The sequence below is a fragment of the Chinchilla lanigera genome, unplaced genomic scaffold, assembly GCF_000276665.1.
Source record: "Chinchilla lanigera isolate Chin_1 unplaced genomic scaffold, ChiLan1.0 scaffold00039, whole genome shotgun sequence".
NCBI lineage: Eukaryota > Metazoa > Chordata > Mammalia > Rodentia > Chinchillidae > Chinchilla > Chinchilla lanigera.
This window is the reverse complement of record NW_004955440.1, coordinates 2,348,064-2,365,187: the sequence shown is the minus strand read 5'-3', so window position 1 is coordinate 2,365,187 and position 17,124 is coordinate 2,348,064. Positions and strand designations below refer to the sequence as shown.

The following is a 17,124-nucleotide window of genomic DNA, read 5'->3' as shown; positions in this document are numbered from 1 at the left end:
GAAATCACCAATAAAGTAAAAAGAAATCCCATGAATTGGGAAAAAATTTTTAGCCAACTGCCTCTCAGAAAAAGGACTTCTGTTTAGGACATATAAAGAATTTTTGAAAATCAGGCCTCCCAAATTCAAAGACCCAATCCAAAAATGGGCATTTGAGTTGAATACATACTTCTGTAATGAAGAAATACTATTGATGAATAAATACATGAAAAAATGTTCAACGTCATTGGTCATTCGAGAAATGCAAATTAAAACAACACAGATTCCATCTCACCCCAGAAAGAAAGGCTGTCATCAAGAAATCAACCAATAACAAATGCTGGAGAGGCTGTGGGGGAGAAAGGAACCCTATTCCCCTGCTGGTAGGAGTGTCGACTGGTGAAACCACTGTGGAAATCAATTTGGAGATTCCTCACAAAACTAGAATTGGAAGTCCCATTTCACTCAGCAATTTCCCTTCTGGGTATTTTCCCAGAAGAATTCAAGACATCATACCACAGCAATATATGTGTGCCCATGTTTATAGCAGCACAGTTTGTTATAGCTAAATCTTGGAAACAACCCAGATGCCCATCCACTGAGGAATGAATAAAAAAGTTGTAGTATTTCTATACAATGGAGAGTTACTCAGCTATTAAAAAAGATAAACTCGAGGCTTTTGTAGGTAAATGGATGCAACTAGAGACCATACTCATAAGTGAAATAAATCTAACCCACATGTGTAAACATCATATTGTCTCCTTGGTGTAGGAACCTGAAAGACTAGGTAAAACTCAAAACGTGTAATAGATGATAGGAAAGGAAAAGAAATTACTCAAAGGAAGGAACAACTGGGATGAGGGAAAGAAGAAAAAAGAAAGAAGGAAGGCAAAACATAAATATATGTATGAATAGCTGTGATGGCTGTATTACCGTTGTCTGATGACATGTTGAAATGAACAGTTAATGCTCACAATTTTTTATGTTCTCATCTACTTTGCATGCTTGTGTCTGGTGGTCTGAGCAACTGATTTGAAGGTAACAATATGCGATGGAATTACCATGGTGAACTCCTACCATCTTGTCTAGTGAAACTTTGTATCTCTAATGTTTTATTGAAGAATTATTTTCTTATTCTCTTTAATTGTTTGAGCAATCTTTCATTCTTACATCTGATAATCTGAGCAATGTAGTTGAGGATAGCAATATGCAATATAACAACCACTGTTGATTTGTATTAATTTGTCTTGAGACCCTGTATCACTTTGAATGTTCTTGCTTTGATTTGTTTATGTTTGTGATACTGGTATGCTGCTACTGTTCTATTTTTTTGTTTGTTTGTTTCTCATGTACTACTCTCTTTAAAATAAAAAGATAATGTATAATAATATCACAAAAATACTAGGAATAAATTTAATCAAAGAAATCAAAGATGTATACATTGAAAACCATAAAATATTGCTGAAAGAAATTAAGGAAGGCACAAATATATGGAAACCTGTGGTCATTGGTTGGAGCAGTTAGTATTGTTAAAATGTATGTATTATTCAAAAAAGCTTATAGATACAGTGAAATCTTTATCAAAACATCAATTAAAATTTTCAAAGAAATAGAAAAAATGATTTTAACATTTATATGAAACCATAAAGGACCCTAAATAGTGAAAGCAATATTGAGCAAAAATAACAAAGCTAGAGACACTAAACACAAATGCGTAGGAAAGGAAAATTAATGAAGTAAGGAGATAGTCTATGGAGTGAGAGAAAATACAGTATTAGAGTGACATACATCTGAAAAAGAACTAATATCTTCCAAATGTACAAGGAACTTGAATAATTTAGTAGCAAGCAACCCAAACCAAACCCCAAACCAATAAAACTCAACAACTCAGTTGAAAATTGGTAAAAGACTTGAAAAGACAATTTTCAAAAGAAGATTTATCGCCTTAGTCTATGGGTATAAGAAAAAGGCTCAGCATCACTAGTCATCAGGAAAATGCAGATTAAAACCATAATAAAATATTACTTCACCCTTTTTTTAGGATGGCCATCATTAAAAAGACAAATGATGATGAGTGTTGGTGTGACACAACCCCTGGCTCTGACAGCCATTGTAAGAATCAATTCCTGATCCCCCTTACTTTACACTCAGGAATCCAAAGTCTTTATAAGGCTATGAATGTGCTTCAGGGATCAGTACTTGATGCTAAGGGAGGAAATAGGAGGTTTCTAGGTCCTGCTTTTTTAACATTGATCTTAATACCAGCAAAGATCTTAAAGTAAGGTAATAACTAAGTAATTGGAGCAAACTGCTCTAATTTATGCCACTATCAAATTTCATTTTTCTAAACTCTAGAAACCAATTTTTTTTTTTTAGTTAAAGAATTTCCTCAGGGCATCATCATTATCCAGACAACTCATTTTAAATTCACTTCTACATATTTTAAAATCCAGAAAAACAACATGTAGTGCAAAGTATAATACTGTGGGGGTCAGGGGTCTTGGGTCCTATGTATGAACCACTTACCATCCTGGGACCTCAGGTTCAAACATTATAAAATAACAGCTTAGAATAAGTGACGTGTAAGGTCTTTCTGCAGGTATATGGTGTGATGTGCCATCCAGATCCCGCTTTAAGAATAAAAAAGACTTTTTTTTTTATACTTTTAAATACTCCCAGATGCTGGGAGTATTGCCAGTAGACAGCTCATAGCTGTTAGCTCCCAAGGGGATTGCCCTGTTTGAAATGAACTGCTACCCTCAAGGTCCTGTTCCACTTCCAGGGAAATCCATTTTCAATCACTGATCACCATGGAGGTATAAAAGACTCTATCCTTTGTTTTTCCTCCCAACTTGGGACAAATCCAAAGGCTAGCATCAAAACCCCATGTAAGTTCAGCTGAGGCCTCCACGGAGACTACATGACAGCTCCATATTGCTCCCTGGTCTATCCTTCTTCCTTCTCTTCCCTTCTACTGATGTTTACGCGAAGGGTATTTCTTTATGCACTTCCTATATGTGAATATCAGCCTCATGGTCTAATTCTGAGAGAGCCTAACTTGTGGAGTTTTTGATTCTTAAATGTTAGTTCTATTACCATCCACAAATAAGTTTAAATATGGCTATTTCAATATCTGACACTGAATGTATCATCAGAAATGTATTTTCAAGCTCAGTATTTCACTGTCAGATTTCCATTCTCCTCTCCTACCCACGGTGCCCATTTAGGCTACCTCTCTCCAGATTGTTCAAGATGTTATGCAGGTGGGGCTTGAGGTGCTGGCTTGGCAGAAATGACCTAGATCCTGTCACCAGGAAGCAATCTGTAACTAGTCCAGTGCTAATACCCTGGCAGCCCAAGGATCAGAAGGACAGCTACATAGAGAGGCCCTCTTGCAACCATCTCAAACTCAAGTTGCTGAACCTGTTTCATTCTCTCCTGGATCTGTTTGTCCTCCTGTTTGGCTGTTTTTGTCCTTGATGTCTGCATTATCTTTCTCATACCTCTGATGCTATATTATTTTTCACTTTTTTTGGTCTGATAGTCTATCATCCATCCATTTTCTAAACCATTGATTCTCACTCTAAAATATATGTTGCAACATGGCATGCCTCTTGACCTTAACTACTCAGCCGTGGTTCATGCCCTAAACTTCACTCCCTGAATGACTGCTTAGCCTCCAGCCCAATCTCCTTGCTTCAGCTCTCGGGAAAACCTTCAACCCAGGTTCCACAAAGCAATCAGTATTTAAATCTCTTATTCAGATCTTGTCACTATCCTACTTATAATTTCTAAATGCATTCATTCCCATTACCCTGAAGGTAAGATCCAAAGTCTTTAATCTGGTTTGTAAGACTGTGCATAATTTAACTTCGGCCTACTTCCTCACATGCCTATACCTTTATAAATCATTCCTTAAAAGTCTTTTCAAAGTATTCTAATTTAAGTGTTCCATTTGTATTCTGTTTGGAACCTGACTGATCTAGCTTAAAAAATACCTAAACATATTAAATAATACTATGTCATTCCTATAGGTTTGTGCATATGTAAGTAAAATTATAGAAAAGATCTGGAAAGCTATTGTTATGGTTTGTGTCTGGGTGTCCTGCCGAAGTCACACATAGTCATGGGGCAGACTTTTAGAGTTTATGATTAATTTATGGGTGTGAATGCTACACCCGCCCTGGAGCAGATAGTTTGCCTATGTAAGGGAGAGAAAGAGGCTGCTTGCCACCACTCCTCCCTTTTGCTCTTGTTGCTTTTGCTGTTTTCCGCTGCCATGAGCTGTTGCCCTCTGCCATGTGCCACTCTACCTTGGAGCCAGCCAGTATAGACTGAAACCTCCACAAATTGTAAGCTAAATAAATCTTTCCATCCTTAATTTTGGGGAAGGGTCAGGTATTTTGTCTCAGCAATGAGAGAAGAGTAACCAAGACAACTATCTACAAAATTATTAATAGGAATTACTTTTGAAGGTGCAGAACGGTAGTTCAAGGGGATTGTAGCTTTATTCCTAAATACTTACATTTAAAAAGGAAACATTGGGCCAGGGATATAGCTTGGTGGCACAGTGCCTGCCTGGCAACTGCAAGGTCCTGAGTACAATTCCCAGTACCTCCCCCAAAATAAATAAATAAAAAAAGGAGAATTTATCCAAATATTATTTATGTAATAAGCTAATTTTAACAATAAATTATAAGATGAGAACAACCTAGATCAATGGCTTTAAGTCAGTTTTGTCTGAGACCTTACATTAGGGAATCTATGTTTCATTGTGATCCAGAATACTTATATCCATATATTTATACAGACACAAATCAAGTCAAAAGTTTTATGAAACATTATTTACTTTTACAATGAGGAGTACATTCTGCTATTTTGTTTTATAATCTATCTTTATTTACAAGATGTCCTAACTTACTACATTAACATTATGACTCACTCTTGGGTTGCAACTTGTATTTTTAAAATTGGATTAGAAACTTACTAGCCCTACAGTTATATCAGATAATTACTAGCCCTACAGTTATATTCTTTATTGTTTTAAAAATTGCTCCCTAACTTGGGCTCTCTACCTCCTTTCAAATCCCTTACTGTTGTCTCTTTTGCTCATTGCTGCTGTCTGTATATGCTACATTCATGTGAGGGCCTACTTGGCTACCCATCTAGGGCAAAATCATCTTTAGAGCAAAAACCAGGTAAGTGGGTGTTTAAATTAGTATGGGATGTTATAGCAAAGTATCATAGGTGTGTGGCTTAAACAACATTTATTTCTCACAGCTCTTGAGGCTGTGGAGTTCAAGATCAAGGTACCAGTTAATTCAGTTCCTGGTGAGGACCCTCTTCTTAGCTTGTAGATGGTTATGTGTATGCTGTGTTCTCACATGCTAGAGAGAAGCTCAAGCTCTCTGGTGTGTCTCCTTATAAGGCACTAATTCCATCATGAGAGCCTTCCTCATGACCTCATCTAACCTAATCATCTTTTAAAGACTTCACCTCCAAATACCATCATATTAGGAGTTTAGAGCTTCAAATATGTAAACTGTGGTGGGGACACACTTAGTTCATCATAATGGAGAATCAGACAGAATTATATGAGTAAAAAATGATGAATATCATGCAAATGTCTGTGTGAGGTGTTTGCACATGTGTGTTTGTGTTCCCTAGGTCTTAGGAAACACTCAGGGGGTATTTTTGTTGCAGTTGACCTATAGATTTGGAATGGGCTATATGTCTGCTCTCTTAAGTTGTAGACTTTAAGATGCTTCCAGGTGTTTTTGCTATTGGGGAACAATTTCACCCACACCCTAACAGTCAAACAGCTCCTGGTAGGTTGTCACATTAATCAAGAACTGGCTTACTACTCATATTTTTGTAAATGTTCAACCAACAGGTAAGTAATATTTTACAATTCTGATCAAGGCTCTACCATGCAAAAACTATCTCCAAATTCATTCCAAAAGCACTGAAAAACCAAAGGTTTAAAAGAAACAAATAGATCAGAACAGAGAAATATCTTCACAAAAACTTTTATTTTATTTTTTTCTCTTTTTGAGACAGGATCTCACTATGCAGTTTAGGCTGGCCTTAAGCTCACTTTGTAGTTCAGGCTGACCTTGAACTCGCAACAATCCTCCTGACTCAGCCTCCCGAGTGCTGGGATTACAGATGTGCGCCACTACGCCCCGTGAAAAAACTTCTAGGGAACAAGAATCTCTAAAGTAAATTAACCATAGGGGAAGAAGATATGTGTTCACAAAGAATGTAGGAGAATGAAAAGAATTTTAAAATCACAAATTCTGGATTGTCTCAATGCTCCCGGTTAATTTGCATAATGGTACAGATCTGCATCTTGTTTTCTAGTGACTATTATTCCTGACCACTGTAATTATGAAAAGTACTGATTTGGTTATGTTTTGTTTTGCTTAGCTTTATGAAAGAGTGGGAAAGACAGCATCTCTGTTTTGTTCTGTTAGACTATCATTGTAATCATTTTTGCTGGAGATAAGTAGATCAGTAGATGTGACTGGAAATTATTTTACCTCTTGTGTGCTTTTGGAGATTTTCTGCTAAGTTTATGAAATCTCTTTACATTAAAGTGAAGTGAAGGCCATTCATATCTGCTATTAAGCAACCAACTTCAGCCGGAGATCCGGAGTAAGAAAAAAATCATAGGCTGCCTGTTTCTGCAGTTGGAGTTTCCTGATAGACTCGTAGTCATTGACACTCCTAATGTACTTTTCCTTGTAGAGACTTGAGGCCAACTGAAAGGATGAGCTCTCTAGCTAGAAACTAACCCTGGGAACGCAAGAATGTACCTGTGTCTAAGCTGGCACTTAGAGTACACTCTTTGGAGAAAGTGAAGATGAACTTTCCCAAAGATTCTGACATTGCTTTCAGGATCAAGTATAGAAGCCAAATTCCATTTTGGGCCTAAACTTCTAAATCCTCCAAGTCGTAGCCTCATGAGGCTTATGCGCACCTCTTCAGCTCCTTTCTATGATTATTTCCCCCAAACTCTTGCCTGCCCCTATCCATTCTCCACAGAGAAAATTGGTCATTTAAAACCATAAAGATCTTCCAAAGAATTTGCATTGCACAGTGATTACAGTCCAGACGCCTAGGACTTCCTACAAATCTTTTTGTGGTTGGACACATTTCCTACCTTCTCCCCCTTTCACTGCATTTCATCCACATTGCTCTCCTTTCTTGTTCCCTGAACACTTTGACCTTTTCCTTTTTAATGGCCTTTTGCCCCATCAGTGACTGACCAGCCTGTTAATCTCTGTAGCAACACTGTTTTTTATTCCACTGTTTGAATTAATCATTCACGTGTGTTTCCCTTAGCGTGTGAGGACCATGAAGGCGGGAAGTATCTCTGTGTTGCTCACCAGCATGTTGCTAGTGTCTAGATTGGTGGGCCTGCTACAAAACAGATTTCATTAAAAACTAATGAATGACCTTGTTTTGAAATTCTGTATCGTTTTTAAAAATTTTTTATTGTCTTTAACATAAAAAATGATGATGCCAATTTTAAAAAACAAAAAAAATGAATGAGTGAATGAATGTATGTGCCATGGGTTCTCATATTTAAGCTTGTTCAAATAGATAGCTGGCCCCATCCCCAGAGTTCCTGGGGTGCGATCTAGGGTGTGGTCCCCAAATTTGCATTTCTCTCAAGTTTGCAGGTGATGCCGAGCCTACTGGTACAAGGACCACAGTTTGAGAAAAGCTGGTGCCAGGTGTAGCTGAGTGCCTGAGTTCTGGGCCCACATGTAGTTGGTATTTCTATGCTTTAGGTACCTGTCTTCTTTTTCTGGAACACTGTTTTCTTTACTTCTTGGGCAAGCCTCTAGCTCTACTTCAAGACTCAGGATAGGAATCACTTCCTCCGGAAGACCTTTGCTAATTCTTGGTGCTCAGATCTCTGCTCCTTACCACGTAGCACAAAGGCAGTCCTCACCTTATTTTAACCTTACAACTGCATTGGGTGAACCTGGCACTTACCTGTTTTCCCAGACCACAAATCCTCCAGGGGCTACATTAGTCATGTCTATATTCCAGCTAGCAGCTCAAGAATGTTTCCTTTGAACTCCAAAAGGATATCTGAAAATGAAGCCAAGTTTGAACTCTGTACAGGTCTAGACTCCTGGCTCACTTATCAGAGTTCATTATACAAAGGATGCTTTGCCCCAGTGCCTCTCTTTTCTGGTATCAAAATCAATCTTCACTGATAGTGGCTTTTCCCCTTATGTCTTTAGCATTTGATTTCTCTAGCTTGGGCTGAAACCTAACTGTTTCATTTATTTTACCAGCCTTAATATAGTGTAATAGCCTGTGTAGAGGGCGACGTCAGTTCCTCATGGCAGAGCAATAAATGCTAAAATTGGTTCCAGGGCAGAAAAACAAAAAAAATTCTTAATAGATTCTCAAATACTAATTTTATCTTCCTAAATGCTGCTGTTTGAATCACCCACCCCCACTTTTTATAATAATTCCAAGCAGTGCTGCTCCCTTGCCAACTACTCCATTAATGCAGGACAGAAGAGTTGAGTTCCCTTGAGGCCCACCCTACAGTAACATATCTCAAGGCTTAGGATGTCCCTGGGTCCCAGTCATGCTCACACTTTGGTGGAAACTTACCTTGCTGTGGTGTTGAAGTTTCACCCAGCCTCCATAGCCGAATCTCTGCAATGGAGAGATGCACAGTTAGAATTATGGAGCGAAGAAGAAAGCACTGCAGTAAAGGGGCTCTTCGGGGCAAGGGATCATTTTAGGCATCCATCCTATCCTTTCAGGTGTCATCCTCCTGTTTGTCCCCTATAGCCACATATTGCTTGTTCAGTATTTGCACTGAAATCAATTTACTCTTTTCAATATATATATGGCATTCTATATATCAGAAGTACCAGTTTTTTCTTTCCTCCTCATACAGTTTGAAATTTTAAGGTGAGGACTAGCATTAAAATATATTTGTTTATGTAACACCTATAATCATTTTACAGGCCACCATGAACATATGGAATTTAACAACCACTATCTAGAAATATATACTGCTCTTCAAACTGTAGGTTTCAATCCATGAAGATGTCATGAAATCAACTGAGTGGATAGGGACTTAGATATTTTCGAAACATGAAATAGTATGAGTAGAAGATCCTGCTAGTGTCCTATTCATATTTCTTCCCCTTAATGCACACTGGCCCACCTGCCAGCATTGACTTTTGAGGGCTTCTCTTACGTCCCTGGAACCTTCTTTGATCAAACGCTTCTAGATGAGAAGTACCAGAAAATTAGTCTTCCTTCTCCACCTGCTCATCAGACCTCAACCAATGACTGAGGTAATTTGTATACAAATACACTAAATACACTGCTATCACACTCCTAGGCAAGATAACTCAGGCAAGAGACACATTCTCCACTACATAACAAACCTTTCACTGACTGTGTTGCTTTCCCTGCCTCACTTCACTCACAGGGGTTTCCTTGGATCACCCCCAAAGGTGGACTCAAACTACTCACTTTTGTATCCTTGCCTCAGTCTACTTCTTAGAAAATGTAAGCTAAGAAAAAATGGAAAGGATAAGATAGAATTAGGATAGAATAGGATAGAATAAAATGGAATAGAAATGAAAATCTTCCATGTAATATTAGTTTCACAAAAATTTCTGCCCGTCATATGTATGCATATGTTTCTACTGAGTCACAATATAAATATATTTCTTCCTGGGAGTCATGGATAAAATTTTTTGTAAGTCACTGCCTAAGAACAGATTATCTATTACTCATATAACTGCAGATTTAAAAATATCATTTCATTCATCCCTTCATTCACTTCCCAAGCCCTCATGGCATCTCGTCTGGGACCAGCCTTCCAAGGGCAGGGAAAATAAAAGTGATGGACTGTTCTAGGCCATGTGGGGCAGGGTCTTCTGAGAGTGTGTGGGTTGGGGTGGATGAACAATGCAAGAGCTGTCTTGTACATGAGACCTGCTATTATAGTCCTGCCTAGGATCTGTGGAAGCCTGATCGGGGGAGATCATCCACACCTTGGGTCAACTTGTTTCACAAGAGGGAGGTAGTCTGGGATCATATTGGAGAGGAACTTCTCATGCTGAGGATTTCTGTGCTCCAAAGCATGGCCCTCAGAGCACGATGTAAGGAGGGAAGGTGTAGAAACAGGAAACATCTAGGTGAGGGAGTTCATCACCAGTTCCTAAACTATCAGAAATGGAAGTAGATGAGTTAAGTAAGTTGAATTTTGTATCATTTCCCACTTATAGTTGGATGAGGCCAGGTGACAGTGGTTGGTTTTGATGTCAGGGTGCAGGGATGTTGTCTAGAGGGAGACAAGTCCTGGTAAATTGCTCTACCTAGCTTCCTTCTCACCTGCAGGCTAAATGGGGAAGTCTGGGCCTGGATCACACTGCAGCATAGGTGTGTTTGTCTGTGTCTGTGACTGGAATCTACCTCAACGGGCTTTTAAAATTCAAATTGGTTCTATTGCAATCTTATTTTACTCAGATATGAGGTCTATCTTTGAGGTCTATCTTCAGGTTGTATTAGCTGTAGAAATCTATGTGCTTTCTGCCTAATCTTCAGACTCTGTTTAGTGACTGGGCACACAAGGGAAACTGTCAACAGGGGCCCACTTTCTTTTCCCTGCCTCCAATTTCTCCTTAGCAGGTGACCCAACCCTTCAGTATCATTCAAGACCCTTGTATTTCACTCTTTTCTTCCCCTGGTAAAAAAGCTACCAAAAGACATATGTTGAAGGAAAGGGTGGAAAATGACCTTAATCAGTTACAATCTAGAGTAAATTTGACACTAATAGTATGCTCTTTGCTACTAAAATGTCACAGTTAGTATAGAAGAAAATGTTTTATTCTCTCTTTCCTCCTCTCTTATTTTCTTGTATTCATTTCTCTGTTCATTTCTTCTTCACTTTCTTACTGTTTCTTAATTCTGCAAATAATTTTCACTCACATATTAACAGGCTAGGGAAGAATCCTATCTGGGCAAGGATGGGAAGATAGAGGAAGGAAGAGCAGAGGAATCCTGCCCAGTGCAAATGTCACTTTTAAAGATCTTGGCTTTGTTGAAGTAACTTAATATCTTCAAGTTACTATTTCCTGGGGGCTGGGGATTTAGCTCAGCGGCACAGCGCCTGCCTGGCAAGCGCAAGGTCGTGAGTTCGATTTCTGGTACCGGAGAACCCCCCCCCCAAAAAAGCTACTATTTCCTTATGGATAAAATGGAGCTAACTGGAATAGCTGAGGAAGGCTATTATAGAAAATTAATTGCGATAAAGAATATAAAGCTATTGACACAAGTCCTGGCTTACAGAAAAGGCATTATCATTGCTTATGATACTAATGGTGATGGGGGCAGGGTTAGAGATGGTGTTGGTAGCAGTGGTAATGACAGTGGTAGAGGGAGTGAGGTGATAGCAGTAGCAGCCATGGTTGTTAGTATGGTGGTAGTGGTGGTACAGTAATGGTGATGATGGTGTTGGTGGTGGCAGCAGTTTCCGTACTAGTGATGATGGCAGCAGTGCTGGTAGTAGTAGGGGCGGTAATGTGTGTCAGAAAGTGATGGAGGTGACAGTTATGTGACAGCCTTACTGTAGCCCTTGGTGGAATATCCTGGGTCAGATACTAAGGACAAGTATGAAGGAAGCTTTTGTCACTTTGGGTTCTTCCCTGTTTCCTGAAAATATTTGTGTTCAAGTTACCACGTAGGCCACTTACAAAGACCTAACCTATTTAAGGGCAATTCATTTGTTCCAGATCTGGGCTCCACATTGTCCCTCAGCTCTCATCCTGGCTTGAGTCAAACCTTGGGTCTTGAATCTATGACCATAGGAATGGTTTAGTCAGAGCCTGTATCTGGAGATATTTACAGTCTGATAGTGTTTTGACTTACAATGACTAGTATCCCTTAGGCATTTAATGGTATGACAGATAAAAAGCAAATTTAAAAATTTCAGTGGAATTTAGTTTTATATACAAGACTATGTTTCTGATATGGGTATATATGAGTCAGAATGGATAAATTCAATTTTTTTTTTTTTTTGCCAGCATCAGCTTCATTTATTCACACATTTATTTTTGACAAAGTCTAGATATGTTTCCCGGGATGACCCCGAGATCCTGGGCTCTGTTGATCCTCCTGCCTTAGTCTCCTGAGTAGCTGGGGTTACAGATTCCCTCCACTGTGTCCAGTTCCTGAATGACAGTTTCAACGTTCGTGGGACCTCATACACCTCCTTGGTGATAAAACCAGGTATCTATTTCCTCAGAACAGTTGTTAAAAAGTCAAATTACGTCTGAGACTTTGTTTCTGAAAATCTTACCTTGAATAGTACAGTTAAACCATCACTAATGAAAGGAGATTTAAATATATGCTTTTAAATGAAAGGCCAGATTTTTTTTCTTTTTACCCCATTTAACATTGAAATTTTGCAAGCCCTACTATTGGCCACATAGTAGGTGGTGAGTAAAGACTTGCTGAAGAAAAAAGGCAAAACCTTACCATTGTAGATCAGGCTCAGACAACTTTCGCTGTGGCTCCTTGGGCTCCTATTTGTGACAGCATGGAGAGTGAGTCCTCATTCATTAGAAGCCATTTAATTAAGTTCGCTTGACTCTGCTATCCATCTCAGATTTTTAATTTTATTTATTTATTTATTGGTAACGGGAATCGAACTCAGGACTTTATGCTTGCCAGGCAGGCACTTGTGTCGCTGAGCTGTATCCCCGGCCCCCAGATTTTTAGAAAAGGACCCTGACTAAAACTTTGACTAAATCATCATTAGTAAGTGAAAATGAAAGAGCTCTCAAATTTCAGCCCTTTGTAACCTTTCGTTAATCATCAGCCCAGGTGTGTTGATTCTACTTTTGCACAAGAGAGTCAATGTTGTATGGATGTCTCAATATTTAAGATAGAAAGACAAGTTTGAAAGGAGACATTACTTCTTCCAAAGAGACTTCATCTTGTCGGATAAAAATAGTACTGGCTTATTCTTTTCTTCTTTTTTTGGAAAGTTTGAAAAAAAAATAGTGAGAAAAAGTTCTTTAAGCTATTTAAAAGAGACTGATCTTTTAAATATTTTTCTACACTGAGAAATACTTGCAGACAAAAGAAATTTGCTGTAGTTAATGTCGCTTTAATACTCACTCCACTGGCCATATAGATTAGAAACAAAGGGACTAATAGAAGAATCTCAGCCACATTAGGTATATCTCACTCATCCAAGTTGGAAAGTGTGGCTGGTTTTAGCTAGTTGATTCATCACTGGATTACTAGTGCTCAGAAGAAAACTTCTATCATATAACTGATCAGTTGTCTAAGTTGTAGGTTGGAAGCCAGGTATCAATGTAAACCTTGGCAGGTTTATATGAATGTGAGGAGTTGGGGGGCAGGCTGGTATCAAGAAGGGCATTGGAAAGCAGAGAGAAATGTGCATATCCCTTACTGCAGTAATATGCTCCCTGGCTACTTTTGTCAAGGTGGATGGGGTAGTGGTGCTCTGGAGGGGCCACTGAACTGTGTAGCTCCAGGTATATTTCTGAATATCAAGCACTTCACCAGTCAAGTAGGTTAAAAATATAAATGTTATTGGTATATGTCACAAGATTTTATATGAATCAAATTCTCTCTCTCTATATATATGGGAGAGAGAGAGCACTAAAAATGTATATACACTTCAGCATCTCACTGTACTAATAAATGTCTGGAAGCAAATGATCACCACTTTGAGCACCTCTTGTAATTGTAGAGGCCAAAGGAAACTTGCATTAATTTCATGATGTCTCAATAAATTTAGTATTGGAATACTTATACAAATTTTCCTTTTCCTGATGTATATATTTTTTGATGGACTATATGTTCCTAGAAGTACACAATATTATGACAAGTATTGTATGATGATATATCTGTCTGCTTGCAGTATATGAGATTGCTAGGTAGATGAAGTTTGATCATTGGAATAAAATATTGCACCATGTTTTAAGGCAATAAACATTTCTTGATAGGAGGGGGAGGCAGTACCAAGAGGCAGCAGGACAAGTGCTTGGGAATTTTCCACAGCACACACCTATGATTTCAGTGTTCTTTATCCCTTAGTTTTCAAGCAATTTAAACAATGGCTTTAGGCCCTTGCATGAAGTGGAGCCTCTACACATTGTCAGCTATAGGTGGCCAGTTCTCTGCTGTAGAAGTAGTAGTAGTCTTTGGGTAGGAGGAAGGTAATGGGAGGTGATATTGTGGCACAGGTCACTACTGATGGAAAGCTTTCCCTTCCTTGCAAAGAGGAGGCATCATTTTAGGCCCCTGTGGGTTTTCCAACTGGGAAAGGTTGAGGGGTTTTGTTTTTCTGACTTATTTATGAACAGCTTTCAATGTTCAGAGGGAACATCTTATTAGGACTTAGTTTTAGTAGGAAGTCAACCATTCTTCCTCAGGATGTTGGAAAGTTCCCCAGAAACAATGGAATTGGTTTAGAACAGTTTGGGAGTTTCTGAACCTTGACATTAAGTCCATTTTAAGAATGCAATAAAAATGGATAGAACAGTCAAGTTCTTGGTACAATGTGCCTTATACCTGATTATGAGAGGAACTGAAAATTCCTTGCTCTAGTGATGAAAGCATCTCAACTTTGACTGGTTTGCTCTCTATGTCAGTCCATTTAGGTGGCTTTAATAAAATACTATCAACTAGTAGCTTATAAACAGCAAGCATTTATTTCTCATAGCACTGGGTTCTTGAAGTCCAAGATCAAGGAGGTGGTAGATTTGGTGTCTGGTTCCTGATTCACTGATAGCGCTTTCTTGCTGAGTCCTCATAGGAGAAAGAGCAAACAAGCAGCCTAGGGCCTATTTTATAAGGACACTATCCCATTCCCAAGGGCTCTCTTTTGGTGACCTAATTGCTTCTCAAGAATCCTATGTCCTAGTGCTATTTGCCTTGGGTGTTGAGTACTTCAACATACGAATTTTGGGTTTACACAAAAATTCAGAGCATAGCACTCTTTAAACCTCAAAATCCTTGTTTGGACAAGGAGGTCAGTGCCATGCAGCTTGGAGCCCTTGATGCTGTGACATCCCCTAGATGGGTAGGTCAGGCTGTCTGTCTTGTGGAGGAGGTTACAGGTGCACATGGGAGAACCACCATGGGAGCTTCCAAAGCATTCAGTGTAGGTGTTCTTTGATATCGAAATAAAGAGAAAAGTTGTAATGCTGGAGTTAACAGTTTTTGCTGAGAACAGATCAATATATTCCCATGGATCAATATATTCCCATGTAAACAGACTCTGTGTGTGTGTGTGTGTGGGGTGTGTGTGTGTGTACACACACATAAGTCAGCAGAGTTCCTTTCACCACTAGCTTTAATAGGATAGGCTTTCCAAGAAGTTTCAGCATCATTTGCATGTTTGAATCTACAATTATTTCCATCCATTTTACCTAAGGTACCAACTGGACAGAGAAACGCTTAGGATTAACATTCTTGTGGAAAACAACTATGGAAGGAAAATAGTTTCATTTACTAGCACAACGAATCACACTTTCATTAGAGTTTGGGTTAATTCATTTTCCCTCACTTGGGATAAAAGATGAAACCTTATCAGTGATGTGAAAGAACTGGAAGAATGCTAAAGATTAGGTGACATCTGATACTAAGCCTGAATAAACTCTTAGCCAATTTAAAATTTCCTTCATGTTCCATACTTTCCTCTTTTAGTATTCATTCAAAAGGTCTTAATGACAAAAGGAGTTTCCATATTTAGAGAAATACAGAGAATGCACTTTACAGACACTCATTGTGCAAGACTTCATGTCATTTATTCTAGTTTTTTTATTACCTACTTCCTATTTCTTCATAACAAGGATTTACAGTTGAAATATCAAAAAGGAAAGGCTTCAGACAAGTGTCCTAAAATAGACTAAAATTTTTTTTCCACAAAGCTATCTCCTTGTGCTTCTAAAATTTATTTTTAACATTTTGGAAAAACAGATATACTTTAGAAGTCCTTGAAACCTATCAATTCAATTTTTAAATAGCCTTTTAGTTGAAACTGTAACTTTAAATTCTGCACTTGATGTGTATCTTTACAGTAGACTGAATGTGTAATTTAAAAAATAATCTCCTTGACTTAATACTCATTTTTTTTTGGTACCCAGAAGTCAAACTCAAGACCTTGTGCTGCTGAGCTATATTCCTGGCCCTGCTTGACTTAAATTGTCCAGAAATTTAAGAGAATTACTTTTTTGAAAGGAGAAAAGGATTTTGAGAAGGCATTTATTTCTTTCAAAATAGGGGCTGGGGATTTAGTTCAGCGGCACAGCGTCTGCCTGGCAAGTGCAAGGTTGTGAGTTCAGTTCCCGGTACCAAAAAAAAAAAAGACCACAAAACCAAAACAACAACAACAACAACAAAAAACCAAAATAAATATGAAAGTTATTTTAAAAACTAGGAAATTAGAACTACCAAAAATAATTTAAAATCACCCCAGAGTAAAGAAACAAACTCCCAAAAGACGAGAAAGAGCTATAAATAGAGGTACTGAGAAGCGCTAGGGATTTTCCAGAAATAATTCACAAATTACCTTTTCTAGATCTGGCCATTCTTTTGGTAGAATATGACTATGGATGTCAATTTTCATCTTCACAGGATCAGAGGAGACACGTGTTTCAAAAAAGAAGCTTTTATATCAAGAGATCTCCATGAAAACCATCGAGTTAATTGATTTACTCAGCCCTTTTATAGCTATCTGCGGGTACCAGTCAAGAGGCTTGTCTTGGTTCATTGGAACTGCCCTACTAAAGTTCAAAATTCTGTTTATCAACCTGGCTTTGGGTCAACATACTTTAGTAACCAGGACTCAGCACAAAATTTAAAAAAAAATTGTACTTAACCTCTGAGGTCAAAAGTACAACAAACTATTTTGAGTTACTAACAGCTCAAAAATTACTAATTTTGCATTTAAATATTTCAATTGATCAAAATATATGTAATTTAAAATCCAATAGTACATGGCTAAAAATGAAATAATACAGAGGATTTTTAAAGGAAAATGATATATCCTTGACTCATCTCTTCATATACTTGGTTTTCCTTCCCAGAAACAACCAAATGCTTTTGGTT

The 17,124-nt window shown here is 38.2% G+C and overlaps 1 protein-coding gene across 4 annotated transcripts in view; it reads right to left on the bottom strand.

Annotated features, from left to right (window-relative positions):
* The window catches only part of Acmsd (aminocarboxymuconate semialdehyde decarboxylase), a 64,273-nt gene extending 47,519 nt beyond the window's left edge, over nt 1-16,754 (bottom strand). For 2 of the 4 annotated variants that reach the window (XM_005390749.2, XM_013517510.1), the window contains exons 1-2: nt 16,586-16,754; nt 8,623-8,667 (exon numbers count right to left, since the gene is read on the bottom strand). In XM_005390749.2, coding sequence (XP_005390806.1) covers nt 8,623-8,667; nt 16,586-16,642 — 102 coding nt within the window. In that variant the 5' untranslated portion in view covers nt 16,643-16,754. Of the gene's footprint in view, nt 1-7,986; nt 8,086-8,622; nt 8,668-16,585 lie in introns of those variants that run through there. The other 2 variants (XM_005390746.2, XM_005390748.2) reach the window with 2 other exon arrangements.
* Between the last annotated feature and the right edge of the window lie 370 nt (nt 16,755-17,124).